The 19,543-nt window shown below is 45.8% G+C and overlaps 2 protein-coding genes and 1 long non-coding RNA gene across 6 annotated transcripts in view; 2 read left to right on the top strand and 1 right to left on the bottom strand.

The window, feature by feature from the left end:
- HOXA3 (homeobox A3) overlaps positions 1–19,543 on the top strand; it is a 52,196-nt gene that overhangs the window by 17,751 nt on the left and 14,902 nt on the right. Inside the window, exons 1-2 of one of the 4 annotated variants that reach the window (XM_077937039.1) lie at positions 2,005–3,804; positions 10,667–10,845. The exons of 1 other annotated variant lie outside the window; for it this stretch is intronic. The gene's annotated coding sequence lies outside the window, so the exon portion shown is untranslated. Of the gene's footprint in view, positions 1–2,004; positions 3,836–10,666; positions 10,846–13,554; positions 13,762–15,730; positions 15,813–19,543 lie in introns of those variants that run through there. 2 more of the 4 variants (XM_077937038.1, XM_077937035.1) reach the window with 2 other exon arrangements.
- Positions 6,462–8,939, top strand: HOXA4 (homeobox A4). Its single transcript, XM_028750531.2, has 2 exons — positions 6,462–7,253; positions 7,787–8,939. Exons 1-2 carry the CDS (start codon positions 6,554–6,556, stop codon positions 8,119–8,121), a joined length of 1,035 nt encoding a protein of 344 aa, XP_028606364.2. The 5' UTR covers positions 6,462–6,553; the 3' UTR covers positions 8,122–8,939.
- On the bottom strand, positions 15,591–19,511 carry LOC114607392 (uncharacterized). Its single transcript, XR_003709135.2, has 2 exons — positions 17,504–19,511; positions 15,591–15,821 (listed from the first exon to the last, which is right to left on the bottom strand). It is a non-coding gene; the product is annotated as an uncharacterized LOC114607392 (long non-coding RNA).

Below are 19,543 nucleotides of genomic sequence, written 5' to 3'. Positions count from 1 at the left end.
TGAGGCTGCTCTCTTTTTAAAAAAAAAACCCCCAAACAAACAGCCATGCAGAAACTGCATTCCCTTAAAATCTTAGCGAAAAGGGAAACAGTCAAGGCTTGATGGCAACAAACAAGAGAGCTGGAGATTCTTTTACGGAGATAGGAGCTGCTCCGCTTTTGTATATCTCTGTGGTTAGGGCGTAACAACTCTAGGTCAAAAAGTTGAGGGTCAAAAGTTTACGTTGTGCGCCACTCTTAGTCATGCGCCCAGACAGAGTTTGATGTCAATGTTATAGCCAAGATCTTGACTATCAACACAAAAGATAAAATAGCTTTGAGTTAGGCGTGTATCATAGTATGGACTCCAGGTGAACTCTAGTGGTTGAATGACCTCAATTACCGAGGAAAGGATAGAAAATCCCTCTTTTCAAAGAGTAATGCACGTTGTATTTCATCTTGAATTATCAACCACATTTGCCCCATTGAATATCGTTGGCTGGCAGATGCATCAGGTGAATGCGGGCGCACATCCCCCCCCAGGCAACTGCGCATACACGCACCACCAACAATGCATTTTAAAGGTTCGTGCGAGTCCTATCAGAGTCCATCGGAAATTTCCATTGGATTTTAATAGTTCTGAATCGCAGAGAAGTGGACTCTTGTTCACACAAGCGTACGCCATAGTACAATTGTCTGGCTTTTAAGTGCCACAATACTCTGTTTTGTGTGTGTGTGTGTTGTTCGGCTTTGCTACAACAGACTAACACAGCTAGCCCTCTCCAAAGGCTCAATAAGGTGCCAGTTGAGTTCTTAACTGTCCAGTGGGTACCAGAAGACTGCCCGCTGGGTGATAGCAATATCTGAGGAAACGAGTAGACTGAGATGACCATCTCACTGCCGGATACAAGCATGGCAATACTGGAGAAGTCCAGATATGCTGTCTTTCTGAGTGAAAGTTAAGGAATGACCCTATGCAAATTGCATTGCCCCCCCCCCCATCCTTTACGTTTAATAAGAAATATATAGCTTCACCCTTTTGGCCGCCTTATTTAGCCACAATGAAGCTTTATTTTTTCCCTTCTTTTTTTCAAAGCGTGTTTGTATCTGAATAACTATTTATTTCAAATAGGGAAGTAGGGATTATTTATTTAGCTATGAGTAGGATTGCTTCCTGAGATGGATTTTCCGTTTTCACTGTGTTGCCAGGTGTTTTGTTTCTTTTGTGAATTTTTTTTTAAAATCCGAGAAGGTGCGTTTTTCAGTCCTAAGAAATTCAGAATATTTCCCAGAGATCCATTGAGTGGTTTATTACTAAGCAAATACATAGGAGAGATTGCTCCTTTCAGAGGTGTCGAAACAGAGATAACGTGCAGGAGAAAGTAAGCAAGTTATTATTAGAAGGCTTTATCAATGCTTTGAAAATACACAAAGAACTAGGGAACACCTCCCCGTTCGACAAGAAATAGTTTTAATTATAAGGCGAGGACGTTGGGCTTCTAGGAAATATATTTGCAATATATGTTGGTTTTTCATCAGCGACCTTCTCTTCAAAATTATCTTGCAACGTCCCCCGTCCCCCCGTGTCTCCTATATGTGCTTTTGCACTGAAATTACCATTGTAAGGTGGAGGGGGATGCTATTCACAACACACTGTTAAAAAACACGCCTCTCCTATTTCGGTTTTGCCCTTGAAATACTGCATTGCCTATTTGGAAATTTAATTATAGGAAGCATGAACATTGCAAGGCGGAATGTTTGCCTAAACGTCCCTTTTATGCACAGAAGACCAGGGAGACTGTTTCGAAGACAACACTTCTTTGACTCCGCCTGTCCTGAAAAACTTGGCTAAAAAAAAATAGAGGGAGAAAAAAGAGAGAGAATAAGATCTCTGTGGAAAGCAGCAAAGCGAAACCTGGCTTTCTTTCCCAAGGACTCCTAGTGCCAATTTATTTTGCTTCCATTTAAGGTGGAATTTTGGGCGGGGGGGTGGGGGTGGGAGTAGGGACAAGTTTTTTCAAATACAGAATATTTCCAGAAGGGCTTCAAAGTGCATCTGGAAGAAGTATTGCCTTCTCAAGTCGGTTTCTATTCATTCATTCATTTTTTTAAAAGGTAAAAATAAAAACGACACAGTGGGCTTTTGTTGCTTTGATCGGAGTCATACCCATATAGTCGGAGGGTCCTACCTCTAGCGCAGCACAGACACTGGTACTTGGTGCGTAACGTGACCTTTGAAAAGATTAGCCTTCTCAGCCTCAAATGTAGATGCCAATCGCCCCATCTTCCCCTTCTTTAGAATTGTGCTTATTTACGGTCCTGGACGACCAGGACCTCAAAGTCCAGTTGCCAAACACACACACACGTACACACACGAGTTAGATCCTTATAAATAAAATCCCCAATATTTCGGAATGGTGGGGAAGGAGAACATCCCAACCTCTTGTCCCAAGAATGAACTCCGTAGGAACTCCATCACATCATCCAGTTCCCTGGTAGGACCTTTTGCTGATTCAAAGGAAGTTTAGGATAAACGCAGCCGCTGCATTATCACAACGTTTACTTGTTTTCTCGCACGGCCGCCTTAAGATTCCTTCCCCATTTGCGAATAAGTGACCTGCCGAGAGCCTCGCTCTGCCCCTTGCTATTTTTTTTAAAGACGCTCTTAAAGACCTCGGAAGGGGAAGAAAAAAAAAACCCCTAAGTCCAAGGCCGAGGTGAACTTCAGGTCAGCGCGTCTAACAAATATGAAAATGTCGCTTTGTGAAGGGCACGCCTTGTTATTTAACAAAGACTGTCAATGTGTAAGATTAATAAGAAACAAAATGCGCCCGGTGTCACTTTTCGGTCACTTTGAAACTTGGGGCAGGCTTGCATTCAAGAGTGAAAGCTGGGTTAAATATATTCAAAATGCCTCGAATCAAATTCAAGCCAGGCTGCCGGGTGTCGCTCTCCACCGCCAACCCGCCTCCCCCCCCCCCGCCCGCGTCTCTATTGCTCGCTCGCTCCCTCTCTCCCTCCCAGGCGCGTGGGCAAGTTGGAAAGTTTAATTGCATAGATTATCTATAAAAGCGCAACCTAAGATTGCGATGCGCGCGCACACACACATCTATATTTACACTCTGAACTTGCTAGTCGGGGTTGGCACACTCTCCGCTTATCCATTTACTTGGTTTGCTCCAGTTCTGAGAGCGGCTCCTGTTTCTTGGGAATCTCGGATTTATCGTGCCATCAACTTTCATTTCGGTCAATCTTCCACGTTCTTCACTGGTTAGCTGCTAAACTTCAGCCTCCCCTGATCTGCGATGATGAGGAGGTCTTGGTGCTGAAATCCCCCTCACTGAAATGTGTGTGGTTACAAAAAAGAGATAGGCGATGCTCTGAAGCAGTTTCAGGAGGCCAGGGTTCAGGGTTCGGTGTAGGTTCGTTCCGGGATTTGCCCCGCGGAGCCATAAATCTCTGGAGGGAGCGGGAGGGGAGGCTGAACGTGGAAACCGCTGCATATGAGATAACAACTTGGTGGTCTTGGCTGGGCTCTTGTTTATCATATGTAAACCGCAAAGACGAGGAACAGGCCCATCTCTGCAGCCTGATAGAATCCCATGGAGGTGGGGGGGGGGGGGAGAGAAACCCTGGCTGCTCCCGCAGCTGAGCAGCTTAGGTCACCTTGGAGATTTACAGCCCCAGCTCTAGAATCGTATTCATTGCTTGTTGCAACTGAGCAAAGGAGACACCCAGTGGAAAGCTGACCAGGGGGAAACAGACCAGGCTCTGAGATACAATCAGGAGAGCTAATATTAAACAGCCCCTGGGACGTTCTCCGAAGGTAATAATCAGCAGACAAAAAGAGAGAGAAGGTACCTGCTTTCCTTGTATTGTTGTGGTTTCTTTTCTTTTTTGTTTTGTTTTGGGAAAAAAACCTGCGGTTTTGACGCCTGGTGGTTTTCTGGCATTTACTATCGCCCTCAGATGCAAGGGCACCGCTTTATCTCAAGGGAAATTGATAGTGTTTATGTCAGAGGTGCATCTTGCAGTGTTTCTGTGCCAGAATCGCACCGTCCATTTCAGCGTGTGCGAGAAAAGGGGAGGGAAAAGCGAAACAAAACCCTGCGCCTTTGCTTTAGCCGTTTAACACCAACCATGGGCTTAATTGTAGCTGTTTGTTAGTAGCAAAAGACCTCCCCAAAGAGGCAGCTTTGCATCCCGGTCTACTATTCCCTGAAACCATAAAACGGGACTGGAGCCGGTTGTCATTCCTACAAATGTCACAGGCACGCAATCAGCGTTAAAAAGCCAAGTGTTGGATCCTGCTATTTGACTTCCGCATTGTCTGCGAGTGTTTTACGGCCTGGCACTCGCCAGTGGCATCTATTTGCTTCCACAGTGTATCCACTGGAGATGTACAAGGTGGGGTGGGGTGGGGAGGGCTCTTGCCATTTTCAGGACGGAGGTATTTCCGATAGTATCTGGAAACCAGCACTTTATTATTATTATTATTATTATTATTATTATTATTATTATTATTATTATTATTTACTATTATTGTTGTTATCGTGGAACGAGGTTTCAGCAGTTTAAGGGAGACGCACAGAGAAGAGGAAGGGAAATTCAACGAGAGCATAGAAACGGGACCTATTGAGCGCACTGACACACATTTATACACAAAGAATTGTAGCTGGTTAATCTAGATGCAATCGTCATCCACATGAGCGCTATGAGCGGTTGATACAACCGAAAAAGTCATCAGTCCACACTTCGAGTGAAATAATCACGATGAGAATGAACACTCCTATTATATGGATCCTTTTCTTAAAACTAAACTGGTTCTTTGGGAAGAGGGCAGAGCAGCATTCTATCAAGTTCCAAATTCTTATTTTTTTAAACTAATATTAATATTATATTAAATGGGTGTGTCCCTAAAGACTCAAATATTAAAAACGAAGGTGGGTCACTAGACCTACCAAGCGGTTGAATTAATATATACTATAATAAAGGCTAGTTTAACGTCCAGATTTCAATTACCCCATAGGTCAGGCCATCGCCTCCTTTTCCTCCCTGTCTTGCAAACGGATCAATTTCCAGCAATCGTAACGCAAGTCGAAGAGACTATTCACGACGCTCAACTGCAATGTTTACGGTACTTGTGAAAGATAACGGTGTATTCTGTTTTAAATAACCAATTCCTCTCCCTTTCTCGCTTTCTCAAAGGGAAATACTGTTTCCTGGGCACTAGATAGCTTTATTTATTTATTTAGGCACGTGAACGGGCTTAATTCTTGATCTTAACTGCCTCTCTAGTCTGCTGGAGGTTTTGATTAAAATCTATTCACCTTTTTTAAAAAAAGTCTTTTTATATTGGCCTCTCTATTTAATGATATGCCCCCGCAGCTCCAAATTTGCCACGGGGTGGAAGATTTTAAAAATAATTAAATTATCGTAAAAGAGCAACATTTAAAAGCCCCCGGGAGGTATCAGAGAGAAACAAATAGCTAGTTGCAATTAGGTGGTCTCTGTTTTCATAGGATCGACTGGTCTCATTGATTGTACTGCTACCGTCCAATCACTCATTGATGCCCCCGAAATCACGCGATCTCGGGTGCCCTTTTACGTCTCGGGAGGACACTGCGTTTCCTTTGCTTTCAATGACTTGGTAAGGACTGGAGATACAGAGAGCGAAACCGTACGCTGCGTTTGATGTTCGGTTTCAGAATACATATACAATGTTTTGCTCACACTGTTGCTACTCACGGCCTGATGCTTGTGGTCAGAAATAGCACACATGCGCAAACTCCCAGCTTGCGTTCAGGAGGATATATTATTCCGGAATAAGGACTACCCTTGGTTCCCTCATCATGATAGCGCACAAGGACGTCTTCTGCGACACACACTATTGGGCTGCCCCAGATCACTCCCTAAACCACCCTGACCCTAAGTAGCACATAGCTGTTTTAAGGTGTAAGTCTTAGGTGGTTAGTCTTAGGTGACCTAGCATGTCAAGCAAGGATCCCTCGCTGCTTTCACTGGGGAAACTCGCTCAAAGCAGCAGCCCCCTCGCCCACAGCTGCATGGCCCGGAGGCTTTCCTCTCGGCCTAATTCTCTAGTTAGGCCGCTTGCGCCGACTTCGGTTCTGACCGCCGCTGTCTGGAGCGCGCAGAAAGGAATCTCCTTGCCTCTGCAAGGCAAGACAGGCAGGCAGGCAGGGACCGTCCTGGGCTTGTCCACCAGCGTTTCATTTCCTGATCCGGGCTCTGCCAACTGCGTAGCAATTGGCCCTGCCGGTCAGGTGGTGGGGGTGGCAGTGGTTTGTGTGTGTGTGTGTGTGTTTGCGCGCGCGTGTGTTCCAGGCTCTTGGGGTGGGAACTGGAAAGGAAGGGGGGAGCGGAGGCCCAAACTTTGGCAGCAGGCGCTTGACAACAGCAGCAAGGGGGGTTGGGGGAGGAGGAGGAGGAGGGAGGGAAGGAAGGAAAGAGGGAGGGAGGGAAGGAAGGAAGAAGGGGGAGGAGGGGAGGGGCCTCCTCGAGCCCAGAAAAACGACAACGCGAGAAAAATTAGTATTTTTGCACTTCACAAATTAATGACCATGAGTTCGTTTTTGATAAACTCCAACTACATCGAGCCCAAATTCCCTCCTTGCGAGGAATATTCGCAGCTCGGCGGCGGCGGCGGCGGCGGCGGGAGCAGCTACCACCACCACCACCAGAACCAGCCCCACCACCAGCAACCCCATCACCACCATCCTCAGCCGCAGCAGCACCTGCGCCAGCAGCACCACCAGGCTCACCCCGGCCAGCCTCTCCCCGATTACTACCAGCGGCCGAGCAGGGAGCCCGGATACCAGCCGCCAGCGCCGCCGCCGCCTCCTCCGCCTCCTCCTCCCGAGGCGCTGTACCCCGCGCAGCCACCCCACCACTACCCGGAGTCGCCTTATAGCTACAGCAGCCTCAGCGCCACTCCGGGCCAGGAGCAGGCGCCTCCCGGAGCCTCGCCGCCACCGCCTCCTCCGCCGCCCCTGCCTCCTCCTCCGCCACCCCCGCCACCGCCTGCTCCACAGACTCCCGCGCGGAAGGGCCACCATGCCCCGAGCCAGCCCTTGCTCCAAGGCCACGTCCCGCCACCGCCTCAGCCCCACCAGCGCCATTGCGAAGCAGCGGCGGCGGCGACAGCGCCCGGGGGAATCCCTGCCTGCCCGCTCTTGCCGGACAAGAGCCTGCCCGGCCTGAAAGGCAAGGAGCCGGTGGTGTACCCGTGGATGAAGAAGGTCCACGTTAACACGGGTGAGTTGACCACCTTCTTCCAAGGGGAGCCGGGATGGCTTGTATGTGTGTGCGTGGCGAGGTGGAGGAGGCTGGGCTAGGCTGGACTCCGAGGTTGTGTGCATATACGTGTGTGTGTGTGTGTGTGTGTGTGTGTGTGTGTGCTGGCGCATTTCCTAATTTTAAAAAAGCGCGCACGCACACGTGAGAAGCCTTTTGTACTCGGGGCCCTTTATCAAGAGATTTACGAGACGCCAAACTGTTAGGGCAGTAATTATAGTCCCCATAAATTTAATCGCCCTGCCTGTGGCTCTGGGCCACGTCTCTTTGAAGCTTTTCTTGAACCCAAATGCCCGTCACCATTTTTTATGGCTCCCCAATTGTCTCCTATTGTCACGAGCCTGTGAACCATTTTCTTCCCCGCTTCTGTGGCTAATCTAAACCCAGTGTCGAGTTATTATATAATAATGATAATGTTCCGTTGCCTTCTTCTCCTTTGTGTCCGTGCGTGTGTGTGTGTGTGTGCGTGTGTGTGCGCGCCTGTGTACGCTCAGTCAACCCCAATTACACTGGAGGCGAGCCCAAAAGGTCTCGAACTGCCTACACCAGACAGCAAGTCCTGGAGCTGGAGAAGGAGTTCCATTTTAACCGCTACCTGACCAGGAGGCGACGCATCGAGATCGCGCACACGCTCTGCCTCTCCGAGCGCCAGGTCAAGATTTGGTTTCAGAACAGGAGGATGAAGTGGAAGAAGGACCACAAGCTGCCCAACACCAAGATGCGCTCCTCCAACCCCTCCAGTCTTAACCAGCAAGCCAAAGCGTCAACACAGCACCATCAGACACCGCCGCCCAGGGGTAGGGCGACCCCAAACTCAGCAGCGCTCTGATGGCCCGACAGACGCAGGGACACCCTAACGCATCACACGTCCCGCTCCTGCCTGATTTAATTTGCCATAGGGACTATATTAAGGGGCATAAATGCAGAACAAGAACCAGTCACAGGGCACGTGTGTTTAAACCAAAAACCAAAAACAAACACCTTGGACAAAGTGTTCACCTTCTGTAAATATGACCTTTCCATTCCCACCATGTTTCGTTTTTTAATTTATTTATGGAAATACGGTCCACCTGCAGCATCATTAAAGAGTTGAGGATGGATCCTGTACCTAAGAAGGACCCTTTGCAGATATGTTTTAAGGTGTCAACATATGTTAATAAGTGACTTTGTGACTTGTGTGTGTAAATCATAGACTTTGTCTTGTTTCGTGGAACATTCGTGGACTCTCAATTACAGACAGAAGCAAAGCCATCTTATGACGTGGAAGTATTTTGGAAGTTGGAGTGGGGACGTTGCCCAGAGACCCCAGCACCCTCCAGCCCTTACCGACCAAGAAAGTATGTTTTCTGTGTAATAAGAACAAAAAAGTGTAGTCTCTGCTGTAGTCGTGATACATTATCCTCCCCCGACGGTGCATTTGTTACTTTTTATAAAAAAAGAAAGAAAAAGAAAAGTACACCAATATTGCTATAAAGGCTATTTCTGTCTTCGTGTCTTGCCATAGTCAAACGTCCGTGTACAGTTTGTGAAATCTATGTGTACACATTTGTGAATGTGTGATGTATATATAATGTCCAGTGCTGGTAATAAAATAAAATAAAACAAAACCACACCTCTCTGTACAAAAATAAAACTTAAGGCACTAGACACACCGTGAGAAGCGTGCAATTGCCTAGAATGTGACTTTGTTGACATAAACATGAAAACTCTCGAGGATGTCATGTGTACATGCTGTTCAACCCATTCCTTAGGAGAGGCCGAGTACCTGCATTATAATCGAATTAGTTTTATTAAAAAGTAACGTTTCTCCTTCCCCAACACCCTAACCACTTTGTGTGTAAGGAAGTCACATCGTTTTCGATGACGCTGGCTTCCACATAGGACCATAGACCAAAGCCCCTATGGAAACCAGAGATTTGGGAGTAATTCCCCTTGAAACAGGTTGCCGGGGGGTGTCGTTGTAGATGGGCTGAATAGGCTGCCATCCAAGTACCCAGTTTTAAGTGAGTTGTGGATCGGCCTGCGCAGCCTGCCCATTTCCCTAAGGAGGCGCTTCGGCTTAGCCACTCCTTCTACAGGATACAGTCCACTCTGGCGTCCATCCCCCTAAATTCTCATTCATGACATGTGTCCTCTGCCTACACCATTGGGGAAATATAGTTCTTCCCCGCCTTGTGTGAAGAGAAACGGGGCTAATCCAGTAGAATGAAGGGAATAAACTAATCCAGTAGAATGAAGGGAATACTGGGGCTAATCCAGTAGAATGAACAGTAATAGTAACACTGCACTATCAATGCTTAAACATATTGCAGCATCAGTAGTGACCCCTTGGTTTATTCCAGCCGCAGCAACTTTCCACAGGGGGGAAGAGGGTCGAATTGCAATGGCCCACCGCTCTTTGGCGTGGGAACAAACCGGAAGCGTAAAGCCGCACACCCAAAACATTATGGTAAAGCCAGATGATGCCCTTGACATGGAGGTTCATGGGGGGGGGGTGTCTTCTGAGCAGCTTAACCAACCCATGCAATAAGTACAGGTGAAAGTTGCTGTTTAACTCTACACCCCCATTGATGTTTACTCCGAGGCAAGTCCCACTGTTGCACAGTGAGGCTTATTTCCAGGTAAGTGTGTCTAGGGTTGCACTCTTATAAGTAGCAATTCTTCAGTCTCCTTCTGGAGAGCGGAATACAGTTCTGGGCCCTTTCTGATATCCAGAACTATAATCCGATGCTGGTTTATACTGGAGACAAGTGGCGCATTGAATTCAAAAGCCTGTAGACCGCTCAGACAGAACTGCCGTGGAAGCATAAGCAGATAGTTTAAATGTATCCTTCGTCCATCGAGCTGGGAAGGGTGACACCGCCATTTGAAAAGTTGTGGTCTCACTTGCCGTGCAAAAGAGAAGTAAACATTGCTGTGAATAATCTGGAAGTGTGCGTCGAACTGAACCACCCCAAAGGACTTCCTTTCTTATTTGCTATATCCTTAAAGTGCCCTGTCCCGCATGTTTGTTTGTTGTTAAGAAATAAAAGAGAATAGGCTAGAAAACAATATCGCCCCCTCTCCTCCCTGTTAACATGGACCTCTAAAGTCTTTGTTTGGTCTGCCCTAGAGAATTCTCTTCTGCTAAATCCACTGACGCTCGAAAATCAAGAGGAGTGTCCCAAAACTGTTAAATCAATGATTAGTATTGAAGTATGATTGCGGATCTTCCCTGACTTCCGTAGTCTTACGCTTGGATCACCCCCCTTTCCCTCCCCCTCTTTCTCCATTGGGGGGGGGGGGAGCCCGAAATGAAATCACGCTGAAAATAGCAATTTTACTAGGAACCATTAATCACCTCCTACAATAAATACTTCTTTGTAATTCAACAGCGATTCTGAAAGGCATTCTCTTGGAAAAAGGTCTGAGAAGACACGAAGGATTTTCCTGGGGAAAATGGGTTCATGTAGAAAGACACAGTCGCTTGGCTGTGCCATGAAAATGTATACTTTCTGGGTGGAGAACAGAACGAAGACTGGAAAATGCACGTGGCAGATCAACATCATTCAAGGTAATGTTTTTATTTGATTTTTGGGGTTGTTGTTTTTCTGTTTATGCCTTTCCCCTTGAAAACGCAGGGCGCTTCACTGTGATGTGTAGGTGTTGGTTTGTTTTTTTTTAGCTCGGCTGCCATAATCGATGTAACAATAAGTTCGAAAACTACACCCGACCATTGTCCTGGTTTGTGCGAGGGCAATGGGGAGAGTTCACCGAAAGGACAAATTTTCTATCCCATTAATTGTTTTTTTAAGAGAAGCAGACTGACCCATCAAACCCTTGACCTTTAAAGGCAGGATTCTTTCTAGCTGCTGGACCTAAATCTGCTCCTCTTGCCCTGTTTCTCTCTCTCTCTCTCTCTCTCTCTCTCTCTCTCTCTCTCTCTCTCTCACACACACACACACACACACACACACACACACACACTTATTGCATATTACCAAAGAAAGCTGCTCTGGATCCTAAAGGTGGAAGCGCCTTCATTTTTTCAGACAGAGTATATGCAAATGCCAGTCCTTGAAACATTCGGGCGTAAAGGTCTAAGCTCTAAGGGGTCCCAACCACAAACAAACAAGGGAGGAGGGCTAGAATTGTGCTGCTTGCCTTTTCCTCCCACTCAGAGATGTGGCATGCGCGGCGCAGGTTTGTTTGTTTGCGTTTTTATTTTATTGCTGCCTTTGGGATTCACCCATGGCCACCATCCAATGCTGAAGAGGGATTGCCACGTGGATTCCTGGAGAAGGGACTGGCCATTTTGGGTTGCAGCAGCTACAGGAAGAGATGGGTTTGCGTATGTAAGGGAACGAGAAGGGAGGAAGGCCCAGGCTGGTGGGATTTGGCTGGTTTCCATCTCATGCTGTCTAGATTTTTCCCAATTTTGTAAGCAGAAGGGTGTGTGTGTGTGTATACGTGACACTGTGTAGGGTTAGAGGATTGCGAAGGACCGTTTCGTCTCTCTCTCTCCCCCCCCCCTGCCCCCAATACACACAACCCATCTTCAAACTTTAGGCTCATACTTGCTAACTTTGAGCGTGTGAAATGATCGCCGCAGGCCTCCAGACGATTCTACAAGCTCCAACACTCCTGGTCCAAGTCTTTCATGCCCAACAGAACTAGCTTGAAACTCTGCTCCCCTCCCTACTTTCCTTTTAAGAGAAGTGCCCCTCGGTTTGCTTAGCTTGTTCACTATAGAAATATACAGATCAATATCTTGGTGACACCATTTCACCGGGCAACCTCAGCGTGAACCGACCGGGAAGACCAATAAACAAGAACTGCGAGGTTTTGGATGTGATTTATAGTATGCGGAGAAGAGACATTTTTTTTTTAAAAAGACAGACAGAAAGAGAAAGTTTCAGAAAGAGAAAGTAGTGTCTTTTTCCTACACTTCCATTACAAGAGAGACAGATGGACACCTGAGACAGAAGTGCTACTCTCCGGGCAGAGACAATCTCTGACGCGCAGGCTTGGCTAGGTTGAGAAGATGGAGTAGGTGTGAAGATATTGTTCTTGCCCAGCTTTGAGGGAAATGTTAGCTTTGCAGTTCTGCTAATTGCCAGCTCCCTCCAGAGCAGTTTAATTTACTCACTCCTTTGGCCATGCTGCGGCCCAGGAGGATTAAGCCGCCAAGTTCTCTTAACTTCATACTTTGACCCCATTTAAGCTCATTGGTGCTTTTGCCTGTTTCATGAATAATAAGCAGTAGTCCCCCCCCCCCTGTTTTAAAGCACATATTACCCCTCCTTCAAGAATCCTGAAAACTGTCGTTTACCCCTCCAGAAAACTACAGTTCCCAGCATCTTTAACAAATTATGGTTCCAAGGATTCTTGGGGGAAGCGGGGATGTGCTTTAATTATATGATGCTCAGGCAACTGTAAGTTAGGCGCGTTGAAATCTGGGCTGAATCCAACCTAAGGTACCTGCACTTGGATGCCATTGAAATCGATGCGGCAAGTCAGCCATTAAGCCTGCAAGCCTAACCCCACTTACCTGGAAGCCACCCTCCTTGCATGCAATGGGGCTTGCTTCTGAGTAGACGTGGCCACCGGTGGGCCCTAAGTGCAACTAGCTCGTTCTAGATTAAACCCACCGCGCCTAAAGTGCTCGCCAGTCCTCATTGCATCTCATCCAGTCGAGTTTCCGCCTGCCTCGCTTCCTTTCTGGAACTGGCCAAGGTGTGAAACACCTTTGTCTCCCTGGACTGGGTGGCAACACTCCTGCTGACCTCAGAAGAATCAAGTTGTCACCCCATCCGACCAGTTCAAAGGGAATACTGACTAAATAGGGTTATGGCCCACGCCGTGGCCGTTCTCTTAGCGACTCGCCTGCCTGACATCCCTATCGCCAGGACTTTTTATCAGGCGGTCCCTGTTGCGATGAAAGGCGTGGGTTCCAAATCATGTCTGCTGCCCCAACCTGCTGCCACTGACAATAAAAAGTCGAATTCAAATGACTGATTCGGGGGCTCGGCCGCTTCATTCTGCCTGGGCCTGACAAGCCCCGCGTTATTAATGCCCAAATGATCTCCCCAGAAACTGAAAAGCTGTCAAAAACCGGCGAGATGATGAGGCCTAAATAAGCAATAGAGAAGCGCTGCGAGGGTAGATAAAGGTGTTGCGTCTGTTCTTCTCGGGTATTGAAATTTTAATCTGGCCGGGTTGGGGAGGGGACGGTTGGGGGTGAAAGAGAGAGAGAAAGGATGGGCTGTCACGTGACATTAAATAATTAATGCAGATCTTCACGAATGGATCTGTGACGGTCAGTTCTCACTAGTAGGAGTGATTCTTTCCGAAGTGGAAGGGAACTTCCTCTTTGACTTTTTTTTTTTTAATATATAAAAATAAAAAACCCCAAAAAGCATGCCTACCTGGTTTATCTTTTGCAAGGCTCCTTAAACTCCTTAAGCCAGCAATAAGGGGGATGAGGTCGGTAAGTATGCGCAGGCCGGTCGTGTGCCTGGACTGCCTTTCATTGTTTGCACTTGCCTTCCTTTTTGATTGGGGAGCCTCGACTTAAGCGACGGGGAGATTTACGAAATGTTCCATCATTGTTGCGAAGCTGCCTTGTGGTCGCATTATGCCTTTTTGGTGATTAAACCTAAAGCGAGGCGAGGCGATTTGATAACGTTCGAGTACTAATTCACACACTGTGGAAAGTTGCCACAGTGCGGGAGTCCTGGCTTTTTTGTGTGTGTTTCCCCCCACAATTTGCCAGGCGTTCATAAATCACCGGCTCCCAGAGCAGGGCCAAGAAGGGAAACCGGAGAGGCGGCGGCGGCAGCGGCGGCAGCAGCAGCAGCAAGCATTGTGAGGAAGGGAATAGAGTCAGGCGAGGGGGGCGGGAGACGACAACAGAAGTCATGGACACATTTCTCTATGACTCATCATTAAGCAGCGCGATTTAGTACCCAGTTTAAAGCACCGCAATTAATAGCAGAGTTTTGTGATAAGGTCCACCCCCCCCCCTTTAACTCATGGCGTTTTGTTAAGTGCTCCATTGCTACTTTCTAACTTTAAAGCTGCAAAGGAGCAGCCCTCCCCCCCCACCCCAAGAGGTCTCTAAAATATCATAGCATGTAGTTTAATCGTCCCCAAATATACCACCAAAAGCTATTGAATAGCACGATGCTGATTTAATAGTAAGCACATTAAGTGGTTCTGTATGCTACTGCTTTCGATTGTATTACAGTTTGCCACGCGATGGGCTGTTTAGGAAGTAGTTTGAACGTTAAACACCAAAGGAGTTTCCCAGAATAGAGAACTGGTAGGATAGAGAGCGAGCGAGAGAAATATTATTATACCCTTAAATACTCCTTGGTATAGAAGCAGCTGTCTGGCAAAATCCACGGGCAGTTCCAGAAATCGAAGCATCTTACTAATGTGGGAGTGCAATAAAACCCCCAGTAAGCGATTTAGAGCTTCTCCTTTCTTTTGTCCTGCTAGATGCCTGCTTAGCACCAAATCTAAAATTATAATAGTCATTACCAAACGATCCAATTACCAAAAGCAAATTCTATCATGCCAAGTTCTCCCAAGATGAGATTTAAAACTTTTTTCCCAAGCCTTCGATGACATTATTCCAAGAAACAGCACTAAGCAATTATTAGCAGTCACTTTTGCCCGCCAGGCGAAGAAGAATCCAGCGGGACATTTAAAGGGGGGTGGGGGAGGCCTGTCAGTGGATTGCGGAAAGCGGGGCGAACATCTCATTGTTACTATAAATGATTAATAAATATATTTAAATAAAATTATTATTGCTTTGAGAAAGTCAATATCCTTATCTTCAGGCTACTTTTCTGCCAACGGACCAAAGAACAGCCATTTAAACCCACAATACACGTCTGTTTCCCCTGTTTCAACACTATTTTTGTTGCTATTGTCCCTAGTCTGATTTTTAAGTCAATTGCAGCCAATGGGAGACAGTTCAGGGACGGCAGATCAGGCCCACAGATTCAAGTGTGCGCCTAGTTTCGACCGACGTGTGCCTTGCATTTAAAGGAGAGAGTCACATTCTTCTGCCATTAAACAGAGATGAACGTGGCCAGTTGTATTTAATGTCCTTACTTGATTAAATGATGCTAAACAAAGGCTTCCCAGAGGAATATGAAGCTTACATTTCATAAAAGAGGAATTATAAGATATTCACAGGGAGAATAGTTGTCTTCATAAGAAATGAGCTTATCTTTCAATTTCATACACGATTGCAAAAGGCAATATTTTTACGTGTGTTTTTTTCTAAAAGAAAAAAAAATACGCAACTCAACAGCGTCCTTTTAATGATTATATACCAACCGAGGATCTGCTAAAACAACTCAGCAGCTGACCCACGTCTTGTCTCGAAAATAATGCTCATCCCCTATAGTTCTCTCATTTAGCTATTGCTTGTTCTTTATTTACAGCACTCCGGTGCACCGGAAAATACGGTTTAAAGACACCTACAATCTGGAAACAATTCTGCCCGGTGGTTGGAAACGCGAGGAGGTAAGAGCCCTGTGGGTGGAAAGAGGGAGGGAAAAAGAAAAGAAACGAATCTGTTGTCCAATTGTTTAAAATAGTTTCATATTGCAGAGAAGAGGATTCGGTTTGCTAGCGCTTGTTACAAAGGTTACTGTGAGCTTCGGGTTTGATAAATAGCTAAATCGGTTGGAATTTTCTGCACTGCGCCAATTCATCTTTCGTCGTCGGTGAATGCACGTCTTGTCAAACAAAGAAATACATAGAGCCTAAGTAAGAGCAATTCTTTGAGAGCCATTCAGAACAGGGAGGGTTGCACACGGGCTGGAAAGAGCTAGAGAAGCCAATGAAGTCTTTAATGAAAATGCATTTTGCTTATAAAATCCAGCTCTCTCAGGATAGGCTCGTGATTAAGAGCAGCTCTGCATTTATGATAGCCTGCTTGTTGTTTGCTGTTCCGGATGGCTTTAGATTGTTTAGAACCTGAGAACAAAAGTCACCTTTGCAACTTAGAATACCTGAGTGTTCTCTATGGCTGCTAGCAACTACTACGAGGAATCAGTAATATCGCATCTGCTTTCCCTGCTGTTGTAGTGAAATTTAAAATTTTCTCTAGGTGGCCTCGTTTACACCCAGCTGAAGGCAAACGAAATATATCCATTGGTGGCATCTATTCATTGAAAACTGCTCTTAATCCTAATAGAGGTGCCTTGCACTCTTCTCTCGTTTCAGTTCTTAAAATCGATGAAAACGCTTAAAAAGCCACCATATGATTCCCCCCCCCCTTTTTATTAACCAGCGTTAGAAGACCAAGGGATATGTAGAGCCGCTTGAGTTTCCTGCTAGAATTACCTGCTTTTATGAGGCTGAAGTACAATTAGTTTAGTTTACTACCTTTTAAACGGCAGGCATAAATTACAAGCCTACAAAGGCTTGTTGTGTTGATTTAGCAGCTTGTTGAAATTCTCCCTGCTAAAAGGCGCTGCGAATGGCCCTTCCTGAGCCATTTCAAGACAAAATGTTGATTTAAAACTATCAACATTCCAAGAAGGGGGGGGGGAGGGCAAATTACTTTAAAATACAAAACACTCCAAGTGTCTGAAATATAGCCTGACCGTATCCTCCCAGAAATAGCCTAGACTTTTCTAAGAATATTATTCAATGCTTAAATATATATCTATATTGCACTCGTCCCCATTTCTCTGATAAGGATGCATGAAATTTGGACAAACTTTAAAAGATAATAGATGTGATGCAGCGCAGCTGTCCTCATACTTAAACGAAAAAGATAAAATTATTTAAGGGGGACCCAAAAAACCCCAACACCCCCCAAACCCTAGTGACATAAAAAACTCACACCAGACTCTGATAATAACAGAGTCTCTATGAGAACGTCATTTCCTAGTTCTGATTATCTTGCTTTGCATTTTCAGACATAAACGTGACATAAAATATTCAGAGAAGTTCACTCGGTTTCTTCTCCGTGTACACAACGTTTTAAGGTTAACGTTAATAATCAGCATTCGTTTTGAATGAGGCATATTGCGGAACGGAACTTTAAACTAAGCCCAAAACTCAATTCACCTAAAGCAAAAAGCACAAATCGTTTTATTTAATCTGAGCCTGGATAGCGGAAGGGAAGTCCCACTTTCTTCGGAGGATTCTCTGCTCAGTATATTTACTTGGCAGAAAGTCCCACTGAAATCAATAGGACTTACCTCTGAGTAAATATGCTTAAGTCTTGCAGCTTTCAAATTCGTGGAGACTTTACAGCTTAGTTGCACTTGGATGCTAACCAGTCATTTGAAAAACGATGTCCATTGATTTCAGCGCGCGCTCTCTCTCCCTCCAAGTAATTGTGTCATGGATCTCGACCTCAGCTCTGCTCCGCGCCTTCTTTCTTCCGCATGCATTCCACTGCTATGTGTGCAGAAAGAGGCGGGGCAGCCTAGCCCTGTTCCCTAAAATGAAATGTAGCGTTTTTAGCTCTCCCAAAAGCGTTCAGATTTCCCAGTCCTCGAAGTAACAGATGAAGGCAACGGAGAACCTCCGCGAGGAAGGCGAAATGGGTGGCGAGGCTGCTGCCTTCCTGTCCATTCGCATTTGTATTTCTCAAAATTCAAGATCTCTGAAGTTCGACCCAAGCAAATGAATTCCAGGTCAGCTTTTTGGTGGGTTTTTGTTTTGAAAAAGGAGAAATAATAAGCAGAGTTACCAGGACTCCAGTGAAGCAAGCTTGTCTCCTATAAAGCACAGCCTGAAGAATTAGCTCCTCATAAATCACCAAGAAGTTACTTTCCTTTAGGAGAAAAAACCCCCCACATATTCACTATCCATGCAATACGCACCGGAGTTAATAGTTCAACGGCAGATTTCACATTAACTTGATCGTTAAAACTAATACAGACCTACACAGCAAAGGGCCCTTTCCTTTTTTAAAAATAAGGAAAGGAAAGGGGGAAAGGATGTACTCATAGATGGCGTTAAGTTGAATCTGCACCCCAGAGTTATGATTTATGGCTTTGTAGTTTCTATTTGGTAAAGTCATCTTTCTGCTTCTGACTCAAAGCAGTCGATAACGTTTTACTCGAGATTCAGGAAGATTCGCTGTGGCTCCCTCCCCCATCTGCTCCATTATCCATTAATTTTGGCTGCATTGTTGCTGAAGAACTTCTGAAGGCCTCTTTTGACTGGGCTGAAGGCACTTTAGTTTAAATGCCTTGGAATCCATCTCTTGGATAAGGGTGCTCCCTGTTTAAAGTTTAGCATTTGTCAGTGGAACTATTAGTGATGGACGTGTCCATGGCTATTCTACAAGTTTCCCTCGAATACTCCCCTCACTTTCTTTTTTAAGGTTGCTTGTGGCCTAAGCTCTTCAGGTTCTAGTCCTATCAAGCGGTGTGATTTGGTTCCATTAAAGGCTATGTTCCGGGAAGGAAAAGGTATAAAGGTAGCTTCGAAGTAATATATCTTTGGGTATTCTGCCACTGAGTTCAGTGGGAAGAAAGAAAGAAAGTTGCTTTCAGAAGAACTCTGAGCTTATGAAAACTCTGAGCCCAGAGAGCTTCTGGGTGACAAGGGGAGCTTTTTGTGTGAGCGCAGAAATCCCCGCATTTCCACTTAACACGGTTGTGGAAGGAGATGAAGGTTACTAGTGCGGTTAAATCCACCAACCTCTTAAAAGTTAAGTTGCAGTCAAAGGAAGAGGACGGCTCATAATTTGATCAGAAGGCTGGCAGACGATACATTTCATCTGCTCACACATAGTAAATGGGGTTCTCTCCCCGCCCCAAGCCCTAATGCAAGTGATGAAAGAAATAGAATACAGTGAAACTTGCTTTGGAGTTGGTTGGAGGAACAGCTGAGAGCGATGTTACATAGGAAACCGGGCAAGAAATTCAGAACCACCATCGGCAAAGTGGGCCCGTAGTGCATTTAAGGTAGAAACGACGTTTGCCTTGTAAGACATGGTCACTTTGTTGGAGCACTATGTAGCTTGTGGAAACTGAACAGAAAGAAAAAGAGAGCTTTTAGATCTGCATGCAAATGAAAGATTAATTCATTTCTGAGGCTCACTCCAGGGACCTGTGTGAGATCTCTCTCCCCCCCCCCCTCATTTCTTGCTTGCTTTTTCTTTTTCTTTTTTTTTTTAAACCCTCCCTCTCCGGACAGTTAGATCATTATTCCGCGCTAAATATTTCATCGTTCCAGAACCCTATAATTTTGTACATCACTCAAGTACTTGCATAGGAAATGCG

Source organism: Podarcis muralis, chromosome 12 (assembly GCF_964188315.1).
Source record: "Podarcis muralis chromosome 12, rPodMur119.hap1.1, whole genome shotgun sequence".
NCBI lineage: Eukaryota > Metazoa > Chordata > Lepidosauria > Squamata > Lacertidae > Podarcis > Podarcis muralis.
This window is presented reverse-complemented; position numbering and strand designations above follow the sequence as displayed.